The sequence below is a fragment of the Eretmochelys imbricata genome, chromosome 4 (assembly GCF_965152235.1).
Source record: "Eretmochelys imbricata isolate rEreImb1 chromosome 4, rEreImb1.hap1, whole genome shotgun sequence".
Lineage (NCBI taxonomy): Eukaryota > Metazoa > Chordata > Testudines > Cheloniidae > Eretmochelys > Eretmochelys imbricata.
In genome coordinates this window covers 144,647,552-144,666,231 of record NC_135575.1, presented here as the reverse complement: position 1 = coordinate 144,666,231, position 18,680 = coordinate 144,647,552, and the positions used below count along the sequence as shown (strand labels likewise).

General features: G+C 54.4%; 1 protein-coding gene across 2 annotated transcripts; it reads right to left on the bottom strand.

The window, feature by feature from the left end:
- Window positions 1–1,153: 1,153 nt before the first annotated feature.
- IDH3B (isocitrate dehydrogenase (NAD(+)) 3 non-catalytic subunit beta) lies at window positions 1,154–18,051 on the bottom strand. 2 transcript variants are annotated; one of them, XM_077816100.1, is made up of 12 exons: window positions 18,007–18,051; window positions 17,306–17,386; window positions 14,827–14,919; window positions 13,039–13,159; window positions 11,141–11,201; window positions 10,506–10,638; window positions 9,529–9,662; window positions 8,830–8,932; window positions 7,770–7,916; window positions 7,445–7,539; window positions 7,231–7,291; window positions 1,154–1,384 (listed from the first exon to the last, which is right to left on the bottom strand). In XM_077816100.1, exons 1-12 carry the CDS (start codon window positions 18,040–18,042, stop codon window positions 1,307–1,309), a joined length of 1,143 nt encoding a protein of 380 aa, XP_077672226.1. In that variant the 5' UTR covers window positions 18,043–18,051; the 3' UTR covers window positions 1,154–1,306. The 2 variants fall into 2 exon arrangements, with proteins under 2 accessions (XP_077672226.1, XP_077672225.1); XM_077816099.1 differs by lacking the exon at window positions 1,154–1,384 and adding an exon at window positions 4,440–6,447.
- Window positions 18,052–18,680: the final 629 nt, after the last annotated feature.

The window sequence follows — 18,680 nt, the reverse complement described above, 5'->3', positions numbered from 1 at the left end:
GGGTTCTAGCCATGGCTGCCTAGAACACCCCCTGAAATGGTGGAATTGATCAGAAGTGGCATCCAACAGTTACTGTGTTACAGACAAATCCTATGGGGATGGCCATGTTTTCAAACACCTTTATCCCCTGCAATTGCTGGGGTCTCTATCCTGGGTTGCACCTCAGTCTCTGCCTGTCCCCCAGAACAGTCTAGTCACCTGAGAACCAATCTGAGCCAAACTAAAACAGCTGGGTTCAGTAGCAGGGTAGCCAAGTACCATTTAATGGTGTGAAAACAGGAGGCCAGAGTGGCTGAGCTCAGGGGCCCTTTTAGCCTTACCTGCCAACAGGCATTGAGAGTGTTATAGCCGTTGTCGTGCCTGGTAGTTTCCCATCTGAATCTGGCCCCGGCTTGGGCCTGTGTGATCAGAGCTAACTGTGTAACTGCTGCTCTTCAGGTCACTGCCCCTTAAAGAGGGATGAAGGGGTGTGTTTTGTGGGGGGAGATCAGACAGCACTTGAGGCTCTGGGGCCACACACATCATGCTTATTTCTATCTGTAGCTTTGAGCCAGGCCTGGTGGGGCTTTGACAAAATGCAGAGCAGCTCTTACAAGCAGTGCTGCTGAGAGCCCCTGGCCAGCTGCCTGAGCTCTACTCCCCCCAGGGATTTAGTTGGGGGTTGCACTAGATGACCTCCTGAGGTCCCTTCCAACCCTGATATTCTATGATTCTATGCCCAGTTGGCTGAAGGGCAAGGCAACAGCCCTGGGTTGGGTGAGAGCAGGGAGGGGGCTGACTCTCCCTCCTGCTGCAAGAGGGGACCCTGCAGGGGCAGAATGCTTTCCTCAAGCTGGGGGGCAGGTGTAGGCCAGGGTGGCACTCCCCCTCCACCCCTGGCACTACTGGAGTGACCCTTTTACAATGAGCAGCCTGGGGGGTGATGTCCTCTCTATGCCCCCACCCAGCTGGGCCTCTGCCAAAGCAGGAAGTGGGGGGTGTACTGGTTATAAGCCCCTCCCCCCCAGGGGCACAGGGCTGTGCATACAGCCCCCTCTATCTCCCCACATCTGGCAGCTAGTATCTGCTCCGGCTCCACCACAGGTTAGGTGCAGGGAGGACCACAGCTGAGATCAAACGGTGCCCCCTCCTGGCAGAAACCCACTGCGAGAGATGTGGCCAGGAGGCTGCTTTATTGTGCACAACAGAGACAGGCCTGTGCGTGGGGACGCTCCCTCTTGAAGGCAATAAATTACCAGGCAGCTGGTGTCAAAGCAGTGAGGATTCGCAAGCAGGAGCACAGGAGGAACAGCAGCCTCTGCCGGGCCTAGTCAGCCAGGGCTGCTATCACAGCCTGGGTGAAGTCAATGGACGTGGCGTATCCGCCCATGTCTGCGGTGCGCACCTGCAAAGAGAGGGGTGGGGCCTGTTAGCATGGCACAGACAGGTTCGCTGCAGGAGCCCTCTGGGCATTCTGCACCGTGCGCCTCTGCAGTGAGCCCTGCCCTGGGGCCAGGCCTTTCCAAACAGGAAATGCCGAGTGCCAGGCTGAAAGGCACCAAAGGGCCCCAGCTAGCTCCAAAGTCTTTCCCCCACACTAGTGGCTGCTAGGAGACAGCTGCAGCTCCCAGCTGTTCCTGGATCAGTTTAGAAATAGCCCGTTAGCCTGTCAGCGTCCTGCCCAGCTCCAGAACCATTCCCAGCGGCGTAGGGCTGGGCTAAGGCTAAGCCACCAGGGAGGAGCCACTACTGCACCCTGCCAGACAGCTTAGGGTGATAATAAAGAGCCCTATTGAGGAGGGGAAAGGGCCAGTGCAGCATGAAGGCTCAGTGTCAGAGTCTGGCTCGCTGCTGCTGTAGGACACTGCTCGCAGGGGAAGAACGCAACCTATTTCTGACACTCTGAGGAGACTAAATGGGCAGGACCTGCAAACACCTGTGAGGACAGCCATGAGCCCAGCAGCCCAAGAGTGAATAGAAACAAGCAGAGAAACATGATTAAGCTGGACCTGTGCAGGTAAACCCAGCGCCTCTGACTCCTCCACACGCTATGGAAACCAGGCTCCCCCCAGGCAAGTGTTCAGTTTGGCGTTGACCTGCTTGCCGGTTGCCATGCTAATCCCTGCCCGGTGTTCTGCCCTGCCCCCAGCAGACACCATCTCTCCTCCATTCCCATCGCACGCCAATTCTCAGCTTCTATCCCTTGCCCCGCCCTGCCATCAGGCATTTAAACCCCACCCCACTCTCAGGGAACAGAGACTCGGGCGCTCTAGAAACAGGAGCAAAGAAATGTGACGTACTTGTGGGCTGCATCTGCCAAGTGCCATGGCAGAGAGCAAGGACATGGTCATTCCTTGCTCCAGGGCAGGGGAGCGCAGGGAGAGACTGGGAGACGCTAGCTAGAGAAATCCAAGATCTAGAGCCAGCTTTGCTTACACCTTGTCTACACTGCACCGCTGCAGCCGACCTAGGCCTGCGGGAGGGGCTCTCCCAGCAGCCTCGGTACAGCCCCTCCCTGCCAGGCAGTCACTAGGCAGATGGGTGACTTCTGCTGGCGAGCGAGTGCTGGCTACACCCTGGCTTAAGTCAGTGTAACTGCCTCGAGCAGAGAGCGTGGATTTCACACGCCCCTGAGCAATGGAGTCATACCGACCGCACCAGGCCTGGGTGCCCACTGACCTGGGAAGGGGACCCCACGCTCAGGGGCAGGGAGGTGACGTACCCCCACCGGAGAAGACTGGGACTGGATGAAGGGGACAGGTGAGGCTGAGCACTAGGAGTAACTCTTCCTGCCCGTGGGCACAAGAAGAGACACAAGCCTCATTGCTGGAGACTGGAAACCAGCCGGGACGGAAACCCACTGGCCCTGGGACGGTGTGCCGGCAGGCCTAGGGGTGTGCCAGCAGGCCTAGGGGTGTGCCAGTCTCTGCTCACTCACTCTTATGCTACCTCACCCCATCTATGGGCACCAGCTTGGTGGTTGAGCTGCCCCCCGAGAACCTGCAAGAGGGGCTGGTACGAACACTTTCAACCTGGAGCAAGATCAGTTCCAGCTCCTCAGCAATTCCCCACACTGCTGCCCTGTCTGCACTGCCCCAGCTCTCTAGTAGGGGAAGTGCAGGGGCTTGGCAGGCTGACCTCCACCTTCATCAGGCTAAGTAAAGGATCGGCGAGAACGGAGCGGACCCCAGCAGCTAGTGGCCTGCGCAGCTGACGCCCCCTGCTTTGACTGACAGTAGTTCGGACCCCACAGTGTCTGCACAGGTTCATCTTGCCCCCCCACCCGCACAAAGCTGCAGCGTCGGCAGCAGACAGAGACACCAGGCTCCTGCTGCGAGCAGGCCTGGCCCCCAGGACACCTGGGTCCCTCTGGCTGATGCAGCCTCTGCAGCTGGCCTCACGCTCCTTGACCTGGGGCAGACAGTGGTGAGGGTGCTGGGCTTCTCTCCTCACTGCTGCTGCTATCTGCTGTCCACCCTTCCTCTCCCCTTTCCACCCTTGGCTCACTGGCATGCCCTCTTGCCCCACCTCAACCCAGGCTGAGTGCTACTGGGTCTCATTTTCCTAGCCTGGCATACACCCCTCTTCCCAGCCCTCTGCTGGCTCCTCCGGCACATCAAGGCCCTTCACCGCCTGTCCCCACCCGACTTCTCAGCACAGCTCCTGCCACAAGGCAGCCCATGATCTCAGCCTCCATCACACAGGGCTACATTCTCAAAGGCACCCTGGCCTGTTTTCTCTTCTGCTGCCTTCACCCTTAGAAGGTTCCCCGTAATCTCCTTCTCCTCCTCCAAGTCTCTCCTTCAACTGGACACCAACAAAAGAAATCCCGTGACATGGGTTAGCCTGCCGGGGCGCTGATACCCCTGCCTGCCTATCAATACTATCGCCTGGGTTCCTTGTATTCCCCACCTACCTGGTCTTAGATGTTCTGTGTACAGCACCAGGCACCCTGGGGTCCTGGTCTGTGAGCTGGGTCCTAGGTGCATGTCCTACACCCGCACACACACTGAACAGCAGGCAGAGAACTCCAGGGACGGAGCTCTCCTGCGCCCAAAGCCTGGCCTCCCCCAGGCTCTCGGAAGGAATCACTCCCTGCTAGCAGAGGTATTAGGGATTGGCCCTGAATGACTGGCCTGTGATCCCTGCAGAGCCCCAGGCATGCTCCACCTTGGGCTGGCTCCGAGGCAGAGCTTTAGCCTCCACTGCTCCAGCTACCAGGGAAAAAGCAGGCTTGTGGCATGCCCCTCCTTCTGGGGCTGACTCCCTCCCTTGCCCGGCTCAGGGCTCAGCGCAGCCAGGTTCCCCCTCTGGAGCTGGCCTACCAGGGCAGGGCCAAGGGTGCCTCCTGCCAGAGAGACCCACATTTGCTGGGGAGAGACCACATGCAATGCTAGGGCAGGGCTGGAACTGGGACTCCTGGAGACACGCAGCGCCTGAGAAGAGGCAGGGAGGGAGGGGAGAGTTTGACAATTTATTCATGAGCGTTAGTACAAAGCCTAATAAATACATTCTGCATTTCCTGAGGAGTGCTCCCAGCCCACACGGCAATGGCCCAGCACTGCGATAGGGGCCTGAGAGCCTGGAGGTGCATACCTGGCCCAGACCCGCTTTCCTAATCCATCACCTGCAAGCTACCTGCAGCCTTGCTGTTTGGGTCCTTTAGGCCAGACCCCACCCCGGCCCACCTGGAATTCTACCACCGAAAAGGTCTTGGTCTCCTTAACCCTTCAGAGCCAGAGTCAGGACTTCACTGATAGGACCAGCATTTCAGAAGCTCCCACTGGTCCTCACGCACTTGTGGGTGTACGTGTTTCTGAGCCCGACTGCCTGTGCAGGGAGATGCTGGCAGCCAGCATGTCAATGACACCAGTGCACACCATGCAGGCAAAGCAGCAAGCGCATCATTCACGCCACATTTTACACGTGCAGCCCAGGAAGCACCTCCCTTCTGACGTGCACACAGCTATGCAGGGCCTGGCCTCTTCTGCCTTAGACAGGCCTGGCTAGAGCAGCTGTTCTGCTCTCTCAGGGAATGCTACAAGTCACTGTAGAACCCCGCACCCTTCATAACCCCCCTGCCTCTCCCAGGTGTGACCCACTGCTTAGCCTCGTGCGAATGCACGGGGACAGTCTGCCCAGCACAGACTGAGTTGCAGTGAACAACGATGGGGGGCAGGGTGCGCGACAGGCAGGACAATGCTACAGTAATCAGGACTGCACTCTGCTCTGTAGCGCACCAGACGGGCGTGCGAACCAGCCTAGAGCCCAGCCCGGCACCCAGCCTGAGAGAAGGGCCTGAGTTTCATCAGGGAGGCTGGTGGGCAGGACTTAAGGAGGAAAGCAGCCTGGAGGTACAGATGGGCCCCAAGGATGGTCTGCATCAGCTGCAAAGATCAACATGTCCTGGAGTGCCATCCTACCTGTGTGGTGACATTCTGATCTGGGAGGAGCGTGCTAGGCCTCCTGCCCTCTAGCTCTGCTCAGTGGCTAACACTTCTTTCCGAGGTCAGCGTTGAATTTTAATGCTAACGGAGTGGGAACAGCATCCTCCATCCCCCTCCCAAGAGAAGATTGCGGAAGTTAGGAGGATGACATAGGGAGTTATCCCCCTGCCCCCCTCTTACACACACACAATAGGAGAGACTGAAATTTCCTACTTTCCATCTGTTCAGATTAACAGGGATGAAATTCTACTTCACTCCAAGCCAATACTAGACTTCTTTTGTCACTTTGTGGACAGGGGTCTCCACCCTGGATGGTCCCAAGCTACGGCTAAGCCCCTCTGGAATACGCAGATGCTGCTGCAGCAGCAATCAGGGACTAGACAAGACCATGTGGATGTGACAGCCCCGATCAGCCACAATGCAGGCAGGCCTTAGCTGGAGCAGCAGTCGAATATTTAGGCTTAGTCCTTTCTCAGCCTCAAAGCACGGTACAAGTGTGAACTAGCTGACCCTGAACTCCCGTGCAACGTAGGGAGGTCAGCACGATCCCTACTGCACAGAGAGGGAAGCTGAGACAGGTGAACTGGCTCGCCCCAGGCCACACAATGAACCAGTGGGAGAGCCAGGATTAGACCCCAGGCTCCCAATCCCACACTCAGACCGCGCCTCTTTCTGATGACCATGTGACCACGATTGAGGTTGGTAACAGATAACTGGGCTGGGGGAGAGGTGAGTCCCTTCCCCCTTTGGGTTGTGGTTTCAGGCGGGCTGGCTCCAGCAGCCCAAGGGGTGGGTGGGTGTGTGTGTGACATGATACAGGTTCTTTCCTAGGGGTGGGAGCAGGACGAGAAAGGTCCATTCAGTTTGTACACTAGAAATGGGTGCTGGAGACAGAGTGAAGTCCAAGGAACTCCCACACACAGGTGGGGACCTAGACACCATAGTGTGGGTGCAGGTTGTCAATCACAGACTTGATGAAGTCCGAGGTGGTGGAGTAACCGCCCATGTCCCGCGTCCGAACCTAAAAATCCAACACAGGGACGGGGAGAAACAAAAAGGGAGAAATGTGGATGTAAACCCAGGGAAACGAACACAAGATGGGACAGGAAACATGGTGACAGCAAAGCAGCTTCCCCCAGCTCCTGAACCCCTTTCTGAACCCCGCCCCCCCCCTCGAGTTCCCCCCACAGCCCTGCTGCAAACTGGAAGAATAGACACTAAAGCGCGCCAAGCCCCCCACAGCCAGCAGGGAGTAGCAGCCTCAGCTCTGCAGACAAGCAGGGAGCGAGACACTAAACACAGCAACATCTACAAACTGCGTCCCGTTCTACGAACATGGACAGCTCAAACTAGTTGGCCGGCCTGGCTCAGTGGAAGCTTTGATAATGTGGCCATGGAGATGGCAAGACAGTGACCTCTGCCTGGGGGATCTGATTTCCCCTGGGAAAGTGAACTCTACCAAGAACTCCCTGGGAAGGGGCCCAAACATTTCCACAGCCGTCACAACAGGAAATCGGTCGGGTACAGGTAAGAATGATGCAGACATGAGTGCAACAAGGCCTGAGAATCAGTCTGTTATGGTGCAGTAAGTCCCCACGCTACGCAAGGCCAGCCCCGGGCTAAGGAATTCCCCTAGTCTTACCCAGTGGCAAACACTGCGCTGCTTCCCCCTCTCGGGGACAGGAGCCAGAGAGAAGTCCCAGCCAACAGGCTCCAGAAAGGAAGCAGATACTCCAGGAGCTCTGGACCAGGACAGGCAAGAGGTAAGCAGCAGTGAAAGGGCTCAGAGCTGCCAGGTACTCACTTTACCAACTTTAATCACCCTCTTCACCGCATCGGAGATCATATTGGAGTGATGTTCCAAGCTAGCAAAAAGAACAAACATTTCAGCTCCAGCCCTGTGTATGCCAATGGAATTCACACCCATCCTCTGGCTTGCCCACCCGAGAGGCTGGCATGCCCTGCCCCCCGCCCACACGTAATGCAGCATGTGCACACGTCCGAGAACGAGCACCTACTTAAGATGCCGCAGCATGTTGGCAGCGGAGAGCAGCATGGCAGTTGGATTGGCAATGTTTCTGCCCACGGCCTGGGCAAATGGATGGCGGGCACCCTGTGTGAAGAGAACCACAATCAGACCGTGTTCTACACTGCTGCCACGGGGGTTGTGGGGGGGTGTCCAGCCCCATCCTGGGAGGGGCTCTCTGGATCCACTGGCCCCGTGGCAGGAGACAGGAAAGACGACAGAAGCTAGGGAACAAGCAGCTGTGTGACAGAGAGGGGATGAGCAAGGGAAGTCACTCAAGTGGAACACAGAAGCCGTGGCTCAACTGGGTCACTTACCATCTCAAACACCGCGTACTCGGCACTGTAACTTTCCCCGGGAACCACGCCGGCGCCTCCCACCAAGCCAGCAGCCAGGTTATCAATGATGTTTCCATACAGGTTTGGCATGACCAGGACATCGAACTGGTGGGGGTCCTGCACCAGCTGCGCAGAGGAGAACAGAAGCAGACGTGCATGAGACCCTCCACACCATTCCCTCCCCTGCTACAGATCAGCACGGTCTAATGTACTCTGCAGCACTTCCCATCAGCACTAGTGTGCCTGGGTCACCCAAAGGGCCACATCTCACCATGCCGTAGACTGGCCAACAAGGGGCCCAAGCAATGACATTCACAGATTAGCGCCTGGGTATTAATAGGCGAACGATCTTCTTGGGACGCACCCAGGTTCGGCAGCAACACCGGGCTGAGAGGAGTCCTGAGATGACAACGTAGCTGCCTCAAGAGTCCCCAGGATAGAAACAAGATGGGTGGCTGCTCCCGGAGCCCCAGCAGCCAAGGATCAACAGGCGTTGGAAACATTACTGAAATAAAGCCACCCAGCCATACATCCCACCGACAGGGCTGAGATCCTACGCGCTCTCAGAAAGAAAATCAGAGAAACCTGGCAAAATTGTTATTGAGAAGTATCAGCCTGGAAACCCTGGGTATCGCCAAGCTTTCCAGGGGGGACTGATGGTGAAACAGAGAATTTACTCATGTCAGAATCACTCCTGCAGGCAAGCACAATTCTGCAAGACAGAATTATCTGGAATTATTACCAAGGAGCTGATTACCAGAGGTGCTGGGCACCTACAGCTCCTGTCATCCTCAACTGTGCAGCCCTGAAAGGAAGGCGCTATGTGTCCATGTGCACTACACAGGCCATGATACAAAGCGACGTGACAGCCCAGTTAACACTGCATCCTTCACAAAGCATGTCACGGACAGCATTCCAAGGGCACCTGACCTGGCTGCCTACCATGCCAGGCTCTTTACCTGCTTTGCTCAAGCAGATTATCAGCACCAGAGGGTGCAGCATGGATGCACTAGGGCACAGGACTGCAAGCCATTCTCACCTGCATACAGCAATTGTCAATTATCATGGTGTCGAATTTGATCTTGGGATACAATTCTGCCACCTCTTCACAGCACTGGAGGAAGAGCCCATCTCCCAACTTCCTGAGGAAAGAGAGCAACAGACATTCATTTTAACAGTGACTCCAGGCTGCCCCAGCATCCCCTGCAGGGAGAGCAGGGGCCTGACGATGGACTCAGCCACCCAACAAGCTTTCTGAGAGTTCCTTTCAAAATGCTGTCTGTGAACTGAACCCAGAATAGCTCAGAGACGGGCAGGTCCCGCTGCACCCCACTGACGTAGGTGTGCATATGATAGACAGAGGTGAAATCCTGGCCCCACGGAAGTCAGTGGGAGTTCTGCCACTGAATTCAATGAGGCCAGAATTTCACCCAGCAAGTGAACAAGCTTCTCACCCTCCCCATCAATACCCTGCAGACACACAGCCAGGCCTGACTGTCTCACACTGCTGGGCTTTGTTACACCCATGCTGGTGTTTTAAGCACGTGCAGAGGAAGGGCACTAACGCCAAGGAAGCGTCAACATCACTCAACTCTGAGTTGCACTGAAAGGCTCTTCCAGACAGAGGGGACTTCGAAGACCTACACCCAGGGCGCTGGTGGCAGCTGCTGCATATCCCAGAACTGCTAGACACCCCACTTTGGTCCCCGTGCTATCCGAACCATCTCATCGCACTCACATGATGTTGGCTTTGTGCACTGCTGTGACCTTTGAACGCCCTTTCTTGGTGGCGTAGTCAAAGGCAAATTTGGCGATGCGCTGCGACTTGTCCCGGGTGATGATCTTCAGGCACTCAATGACTCCCTTCACGCTCTGAACATTGACGGACACACGTTAGCGGCTCTGGCTGGGCTGCCCCAGCCGGCACACAACCCTGTGCTCTGCCCCAGCCGGCAGCGCACACCCAACGAGGAGATCCCACTCAGCCCTGCCCGCTGGCAGCTATCACCCCCGACTGACACCGGGCTCAGGCTCCAAGGGAAGCGGAGTTTAACTCCCCATCGGATCCTTTGGGGAAAGGAGAGGAAGAGACGTAGTGCATCCCTTCAAGCAAACACGTGATGCTACAGGGAGAAGCCCCTGAGGAACTCAAGACAGCCCATTTCTTCAGGTGTCACTGTGGAATCGGCCCAGGGAGCCTTGTCTCCAGGCTCTGACCAGGCTAGTATGTCCCCCAAAGCACCACTTCTCCTTGGGAGACCATTCTCCAGCCAAACGCTGGCAGGAAGCTTCTCTCAGCCCCTGGCCTTTTTCCTTTGCCTGGAGTCATGCCACCACTCCTGGTTACAGCTCTTGACTCCACACTGATCCCGCTTCCTTCTTGGGCTTTACACGCTTCCAGTACTTGTAGATAGTTCAAGCCCCCCTTCACCCCCTTGGCTGTCACACAGTCTAGTTACAAGCATCATCTCCTCTTCTGCCTGTCCCTCCAAATACCCACATCACACAGGAAGGCTCTTCCCCGCATCCCCACACTCCTAGCACCACCACTCAAGAAGCGTCTGAGCCAAACTCTGCGAGGATGAGGTGAGAAGGGCAGCGAAACTCTCCAAGGTCTAATGCAGTGCCATCAGGGAAGTACCAGATACAAGGCCTGGAACTGGCTTCCCCGTATGGCACAGAAAGGGATGGGGTGCAGGACAGAGCCTTCCCTACCTCATGTTCCAGAGAGCTGTACTCCCCCTCCGTCTGCTCCCGGATGATCACAAGATCCAAGTTGTTGTGTCGTGTTTTATAGCCAGGTAAACTATTCACATGGACAACGTTGGCAAACAGGTCTAACTTGCGCCTGTGAGAGGAACATCAGGATCAGGAGAGTGCTTCCCACCTCCAGGACAGTAATAAATCCCGTGTGATGGTACAGACCCATCTTGATCAGAATTTTAAAGAGAGACTCTTCTGTACGAGCCTAGCCCCCATTGCTGGCCACTTGCTAATCCCATTTCCCTCCTCCAGTGAGGCCTCTTTGGCCTCTGTGGGATGTGTCCATAAACTGCCACCCCAAACCCCACCTACCGACTGTTCCTGGAGGATCTCCAAGTCACAGCAAGAAATAGAGTCAACGGATCATGAGTAAGAAAAACAATAAAATGTCTGGCCAGTGAAGATTTTGCAGATGCCTTTTTGTGCTCTGATAACCCATGAACTTCACTCCTGCCCTGGACCTGGTGCCTAAATGCCATTCATAAACGAGGTGTCTGGAACACCCTGAATAGCTCATTTGCAGTAGGAGATTTTTACCGACTTTTGTTGACGTGCAGGGCCTTTGAACATGCAGGACAGAAACATACCTGAGCCTCATGTCATAGGAGGCCAGCTCTCCTTTATATTCCATGGGAGTGTGGATCTTTCCTGTAATGACAGAAATGTCAGCAGAACTGGTAAGAAAGCACATGTACAAAATCAACTACCAGCTACTATAAACCCTCAGAACCCCACAGCATGGGACGGGGAGGATGAAAGGGGGTTTTGTTTTTACCCTTGCATAAGGAGTTTACAGTGCTGCACAACATCTGAGAGCTCACTAGGGTCCAGCCCCTTGGTACCTCTGGGCCACATATTATGTGATCCAGTCTCACAGCAGAATCTGAATTTATGCCCAATCAGGATAACATAAGAACGGCCACACTGGGTCAGACCAAAGGTCCATCTAGCCCAGGATCCTGACTTCCGACAGTGGCCAATGCCAGGTGCCCCAGAGGGAATGAACAGAACAGGGAATCATCAAGTGATTCATCCCCTGTCACTCATTTCCAGCTTCTGGCAAACCGAGGCTAGGGACACCATCCCTGCCCAGCCTGGCTAATTGCCATTGATGGACCTATCCTCCATGAATTTATCTAGTTCTTTTTTGAACCCTGTTATGATCTTGGCCTTCACAACATCCTCTGGCAAAGATCTGTTCCACAGGATATTTAGAAGCTCAATCTATTTGACTTACTGAAGACAAGATTAAGAGGCAAACTGATCTCCTTCTATAAGTACTTATACATGGAGAAGACATCAGATACTAGGGGGCTCTTTATCTAGCAAACAAAGGTAGAACAAGATCTAATGCCTGGAAGCTGGACTAAACAAATTCAAGCTAGAAATAGGATGCAATTTTTTAGCAGTCAGAGTAATTACCCTTTGGAACAGCTCACCAACAGACTTGGTAAATCTTCCATCACTTGAAGTCTTTACATAGAGATTGGCTCTCCTTCTAAAAGGTTTGTGTAAGGTGCTCTATGTAAGAATCACTGAGTGAAGGACTTTGCCCTGCATCATGAATGAGTCAGCCTAAATCATCATAATGGGCCCATAGGCCTTAAAATCTAGGACGACATGCTACGAGGAGCACTGGCTGGAGGAGACAAGACTACCCAGACTACTAAAACTACTACCCAGCTACGGCAACTTCTGGGAAGACGACTGAAATCCCCAGGCACGTTTTGAAGAGTCTGGCACAACTCCAGTGTCCTGCCCGACACTCCCTCAGCCAGCAGCAGGTTCTAACATTCCAAGCTGCAGTATCCTTGTATTAGATCTGTAAGCCAACATGGGCTACAGTTTGTACAGAAGATGCTATGTAAGATAAAGTGGTCCTGCACTGTATGAGCCACTGCTGAGTCTGCTGGACACGGATCTGGCCCTACCACAGCGGATCTGGCCCTGGGCAAAGTGCTTTGGGATTCTTGGTGTATGAAACACGTCAGACCAGAGAAAGCTAAAAGCTGTTCTGCTCCTTCCCATCTTGACGAGCGACAGCAGTATGACCGCCCCCACCCCCTTGTGTAGGGAGGCAGTAAGATGACCCTAGAAGCACCTCATCTACCTGCACCAAAGTGTCACAAACCCTCAGCACCCCCTTTTTATTACTAAACATGCCAATCACTTTCCATCCAAGGGTCAGCAAGGTCCTGAGACTCCCCAGCTGGTCAGATGATAAGTACCAGTCTCATTTACAGAGGAGAAACTGAGGCACAGAAGTTAAGTGAGCCTCTCCAGGTCACAGAGCAACTCAGTGACAGAGCTGGAGATAGAAATCAGGAAAACTGGCACCAGGTTTCCTTCTCCAATCATCAGCCACAAAAAGCCCGGCAGTCTGAAAGCGCAGTTTGGAGGCTGGGGGAGATTCCCGTAGCATAGAGTGGGCAAAGATCCATGTACACCTGACAGATGCAGTCAGTGAGCTGTCACCATCCCATACCTATAATGGCCACTTTACTCTCCTTCATAGAGTCGACAACCTCATCCAGTTTTAACTCTGACGCCATGTTCTGCACTTCGCTCAGGTGGTGCTCGTCAAACTCCACAGGGACGCCAGCAGCCTGCCCAATACAGACACGGATGTAAAGACGGGGCTTTGCTGGGTCACAGTTCAGAGGCTGTTCATTAAATCACTTTATATGTATTAGCCAAAATGAGCTTGGTGACTGGGTGAATCAAGAGATTAGGATATGGAGCCTTTCACCTTCAAGTCTCTGGTTCCTCTCTGAGCATAGGCTGAGGATGGTGTGTATCGGAAGGAGGAGGGGACTGGATGGTTTTAGGGATTACGAATGGGATCAGAGCCTCTGATCTCTAGGACACTTATTCAATCCAGCTCCAGATTCATAACAAAATGCTGTTGTTTTTTAAACTATGTCTTTGTTTAGAAAGTTTTAACCAGTTTACAAATCCTAGGCATGTAACTATCAGAGACACACAATAATCACCACAACATTGAACTTTGGTCTAGATAAACATTAAACAGAAATATAAACAATGGGTCTCTCTAACAGGGTGTTACCGTGTTACAGAGAGAGCATCTTGACGCTACTCAGGACGTGTCATTTTCGGTGATTTTATTAAGTTGAATGAATTCTCTGATTAGGCATATTTAACAAACCAGGCATGTCTATCAAATGTTAACATTCAAAAAAATTGGAGAGGTGTGCTGGTTTTTAGAAAGTGAATGTATTTTGAGTATTTAATAAATGGTAACCAAATACCAGCGTTGTCCTCTGGTTATTTTTCTGGGCACGTAACTGGTGTATTAATTTTTCCACCTCCTACATTTTTTGAGCCATAGCTCTGGGGTCGGATCTTTTTCCAAAGAGAGCAGATCAGTAACCTAACAGCTACTACGAGGGATTAAGTCACTTCCTTTTGTATGTCCAATCTTGAAATATTTTAAATTATTTTTCAGAATGAAAGTTTCTGCCATCTGATGACTACTTGGGTCCCAGATCTCAGTCCAGTCTCTTAGGATAGTGCAGTCGAGACTTTATACAACTACCTCCATGTCAGGAGATTCATTTACAACAGTTGCCCCAGCCATGGTTAAAAGCAGGTTTGTCTTGTAACAAAGCCGGTGTCTAACTGTGTTTTAAATTTGTCCCCAAACTGCGCTACTCCCTTGGTCAGAGCAGGGCTGTAGGATGGATTGGGGGTATGTTTAAAACACAGTTAAGAGGGTTCCAAACAGTTTGAACAACAGCAGCATTGTAACCCCTGACACAACTGGTGTAGATGATGCAAACATCCACATCAAAACCACCGCCACAGCTGGTACAAGATTTTTTCAGTAGTCACATCAGAGACACAAGGATTGACTGGGCCACAGAAACTGAACTTGTCTTCTCACTCTTCAAAATGGGCCCTTGTAGTTAGGGTTGGTGCACACTGGGGTCTATGTGGGAAGCTTAACATGGTTGCTACCCATGCTGAACCTGTTCTGGGGAGAACAGGGGACATCCTCCAGGATTCTCAGTCTAGCACCCTTCCTCAGCACTAAAGAGAAATGAGTTGCGCTTCAATTAATTTACAGAAAAGGGTTTAAGAAACAGAATGGTTTTATCCACCCACAACTGTCTGGGAGCAGGGGGAAGATAACAGTCCCACCTGGATATGGCAGGAGCACATACACAATCCAACTGCCTTGCAAGACAACTCCTGCCATTATGTCATTTCTCTATCTCCCCCACAGTCTCAATGAGGAGTAAGTGGCTACTACCTTGAACACCTCTTTGACAGAATGCATGAGCTCCGGGCCAACCCCATCTCCAGGCAGCATGGTGACCTTGAACACCCCTTCAGGTTTCTCTGTCTGGAACAGGAAATTGAGAGGGGTTAATTCTCCTGCCACCATCCTTCACAATATCACTCAACAAGAGTGGGACAGCGCACACCCTATCTGCAATACTGCACCCCCCTCTTCTGAAAGAGCAAGCCCAGTCAGAGGTGGCTCTCACACGCTACTGCCAGAAACAGCAAGACGAGAATTGTCATTCTCAAAATGTTGGGGGTCATCAATGCCTTTACCTACTTCTCTAGATCTCACAGGTATGCTCAGGGACAATCCCCTTGGTGGAGCTGGTACCAGGATTTGAGTCCTTACAACTTTCAAAGGGTGAATGGGAGCTGCTAAGACCCTCTCTGGTGGTCAGTGTCTCTGGGAAACACCTGGCCTCTGATGCAGGAGAACACAGGAATCTTCCAGAAGAAACTGACCCAAGACTCACTGTAGCAACATTCAGTTCCCCCATGAAACTCTCTCTGATGGATTAAATCAAATAAGACCCAATGCGCAGGGCAAAGCTTGCTACTTGAAAGTAGAGCACAGAGGGTCAGAGGTTGCATGGTATTTGTTCCCTGTACCGAGGAGACAGCTTTACCTTTAATCTAAACCACATAGCGTTCACTCATATAAAAAATTAATGGGTGTCTTTATATACAACAAAAAGAACGAGGAGGACTTGTGGCACCTAAGAGACTAACAGATTTATTTGGGCAGAAGCTTTCCTGGGCTAAAACCCACCACGAAAGCTTATGCCCAAATAAATCTGTTAGTCTCTCAGGTGTCACAAATACACCTCGTTGTTTTTGCTGATACAGACTAACACAGCTACCACTCTGAAATCTTTATATATAAGAGTTACAGTTAATGTCCATCAGCAGGCATCACAAGCTAAAGAGTCAGAGAACAAGCACTTGTGATGGAGATTTTGCATAAACTTTTCCTCATCCCACGATGGAGAAAGAGACAAAGACTACCAGGGCACCCACAGGAGACCATTAATCCATCCACTCCTGCATCGGCCAACACCTGATACTTCAAAGGAAGATGAAAAATCTTAGTACACCTGTTGTATATAGGGCAAAATATCCCTTCCTAATAACTGTAGTGATCAGCTGATGTCCTGAAGCATAGGATTTTATTACTCCATTTCAGCACAAACTTCTATAGACTGGTCTTAGTTACAAACTTAGCCAGCCCTTTTACAAATCTGACCTTAGTATTTGGCCGTGACCCAATGTGTCTATAAATTATTTAGCCATGTTCTGTATAAAAAATTTCTTTTATTTGTTCTAAGGTTACCTGTCATTAATATTCAATGACCCATGAGACAAAATAAAAAAAATTAAAAAGGCAACTTCCACAAGAAGTCATAAATCCCATCAGTCAAGTGTCTATAGATCTTTTCGTTCCAAGGCTAAACAGCCCTAGATTTTCCAATCTCTCTCCACATGTAAACCCCACCCCAGGACTTGTAATTATCCTCTCTGGACCTCTATACTGCCAGGCCAAAGAATTCAAAAATCCAGGGCAAAGCTCCAAAAAGTCATGGGTTAAAAAATAGGTCTTTTAACATGTAAATAATAGTGTGGGGTTCTTTTCTTTGCCTTCTGGATTTTGAGCATTTTGGGTACACAATTTTAAGTTCTTCTCTGCACCATGAGAGCTCCTAAGATTTGACATCAGGTGCTGGGGCTTTAAGAACACCACCAAATACTATCAGAATCACAGTACAATCATGAGTTGGCAACACTGGGACCTTCACAATTACAGCTCTAGTCTCAAGATGCAGTCACCAATGGCTACCCTTTCATTTCACAGAGCAGCCACCAAATGGCTCTCTCAGCCCCTGCCTCATCGTTCTTCAGATGCGTCCACGTTATCCCACACAGTGTTTTCCGTGTTAGTTCTTATGGCTTTTTAATGCATCCTCAGCACTTCATTTCTTCTGTTGTGGTCACTGCATCTTTGCTCCTTGAATAGAGAGAAATATCCATCTACCTGCTACCCTCCCCATCTGACTCTGTGCTGGAGAAAGACTCAGCCCTCTGAAAACCAAATCCACGGAAGAGCCCACGTGTGAGCATGCGGGAGATCAAATACCACACGCGGGATAGGTGAGCACATCGCTCCGTGAGTGACTGGGAGGCACTTAGCTACAAGGGTGATGAGCATGGAACAGGGGCCTATAGAGATAAGAACAGAATAGCCAGGAACGAGACTTGGCAGCAGAGCCGCAGCGAACCTGAGAAACCCTTCCCAGCAGCGCCTGGCCTGCCTGGTCCCCCTGAGATAGGGGCTGCGTCTCCCCTGAAGCCTGCTCTCACAGCATCCCCAGGGGAGCAGGTAAGGATGGGAGGCCCTGGTGAGGCACCATCTCCCCGCTCCGAGCTGGGGCATGCGGGGGGTCCCTCACCTGACGTCTCGTTGTCTGCTGGGGGGCGGCGGAGGCGCTGAGGGTCCTCCAGGCTCTGCAGCCCTGAGCACGCAGGAGAGCCTACGAGGGAAGAAGGCAGAGAATGAGAAACCCGCAGCCCTGGGCCCCTTCCCCTGGGCCCGACCCCCTGCCCTCGGGTCGATCCCGGCCTCACTCCCCTGCCCCGTCCGCTGGTCGCTCCCCTGGGCCCCCCTGGGCCCTCGGGCCGCCCCCGGCCTCCCTCCCCTGGGCCCTCGGGCCGCCCCCGGCCTCCCTCCCCTGGGCCCTCGGGCCGCCCCCGGCCTCCCTCCCTTGGCTGCTCCCCTGGGCCCTCGGGCCGCCCCCGGCCTGACCCCCCTGCCCTCGGGACGGCCTCACTCCCCTGCCCCCGACCCCGGCCCGACCGCTGGTCGCTCCCCTGGGCCCCCGCCCTCGGGCCGCCCCCGGCCTCACTCCCCTGGGCCCTCGGGCCGCCCCCGGCCTCACTCCCTTGGCTGCTCCCCTGGGGCCTCGGGCCGCCCCTGGCCTGACCCCCCTGCCCTCGGGCCGATCCCGGCCTCACTCCCCTGGGCCCTCGGACCGCTCCCGGGCCGCCCCCAGCCTGACCCCCCTCCCCTGGTCCCGCCCCCAGTCCCGGGCGCCGCGACCCCCGCCTCGGGAGGAGCCCAGGCCCGTCCTGCCGGCCCCCGCGCGGCCCTCACCCCGGCAACCGCCCGGACGCCGCTGATCGCCGCCATCTTGCAATCCCACAAGCCCAAGCACCTCCGGAAATGACGACACCACAGCCCGAACGCAGAGACGTCACTTCCGATTTCCGCCTCCGCGGAGTCCGTAGCCGCAGGGGGCCGCGCTCACGCGCCGAGGGGGCGGGGCCACGAGGGGGAGGAGCCCGGGGCGGGCGCTGGGCTCCCTGCAGGGGGTCGCGGGCCACGTGCTTCTGGCTTCCCCCCCATCCCCCCCCGTCCGGGCCCTGCCGCGGGGGCGGGTCTGGCCGGGCGGGGCAGCCCCTGGCTCCCGCGCCCCCGGGGCCGGTGCGAGCTCCGCGGCCGGGGGCGCTCGGGGCGCGGCAGAGGGACCGAGCCTCGGGGGCCGGGGGGCACGGGGCTGGCTCTGCCCCTCCCTCTCCCTGCGGGCTCGTGCGGGGCTGGGGGGGGACTAGCTCCCCGGGCCTGCCTGGCCCTAATGCCCGGACAGGGGCAGGACGAGGGCTCCTGCCCCCCAGCTCTGAGCTCCGTGAACCCACCAGGTCTGCGAGGGGGAGGCAGCGCTGCCCCCGCGGCCCGCCCCAGAGCCCGGCTGCCGCTCGCCCTGCCCAGCTCCTGGAGGGGCTGCGGGCGGGGCGCCGCTCCCCGCCCGCAGCGGGGCAGGAAGGGGC

Excerpts from the sequence above, each read along its gene's own strand:
- IDH3B (XM_077816099.1), bottom strand. The coding sequence starts at position 18,042 with ATGGCGGCGATCAGCGGCGTCCGGGCGGTTGCCGGG. Across the intron at positions 11,202-13,038 it reads GAGTAAAGTGGCCATTATAG|GAAAGATCCACACTCCCATG; the intron begins GTATGGGATGGT and ends CTGTCATTACAG. Across the intron at positions 7,540-7,769 it reads AGTACGCGGTGTTTGAGATG|GGTGCCCGCCATCCATTTGC; the intron begins GTAAGTGACCCA and ends CTCTTCACACAG.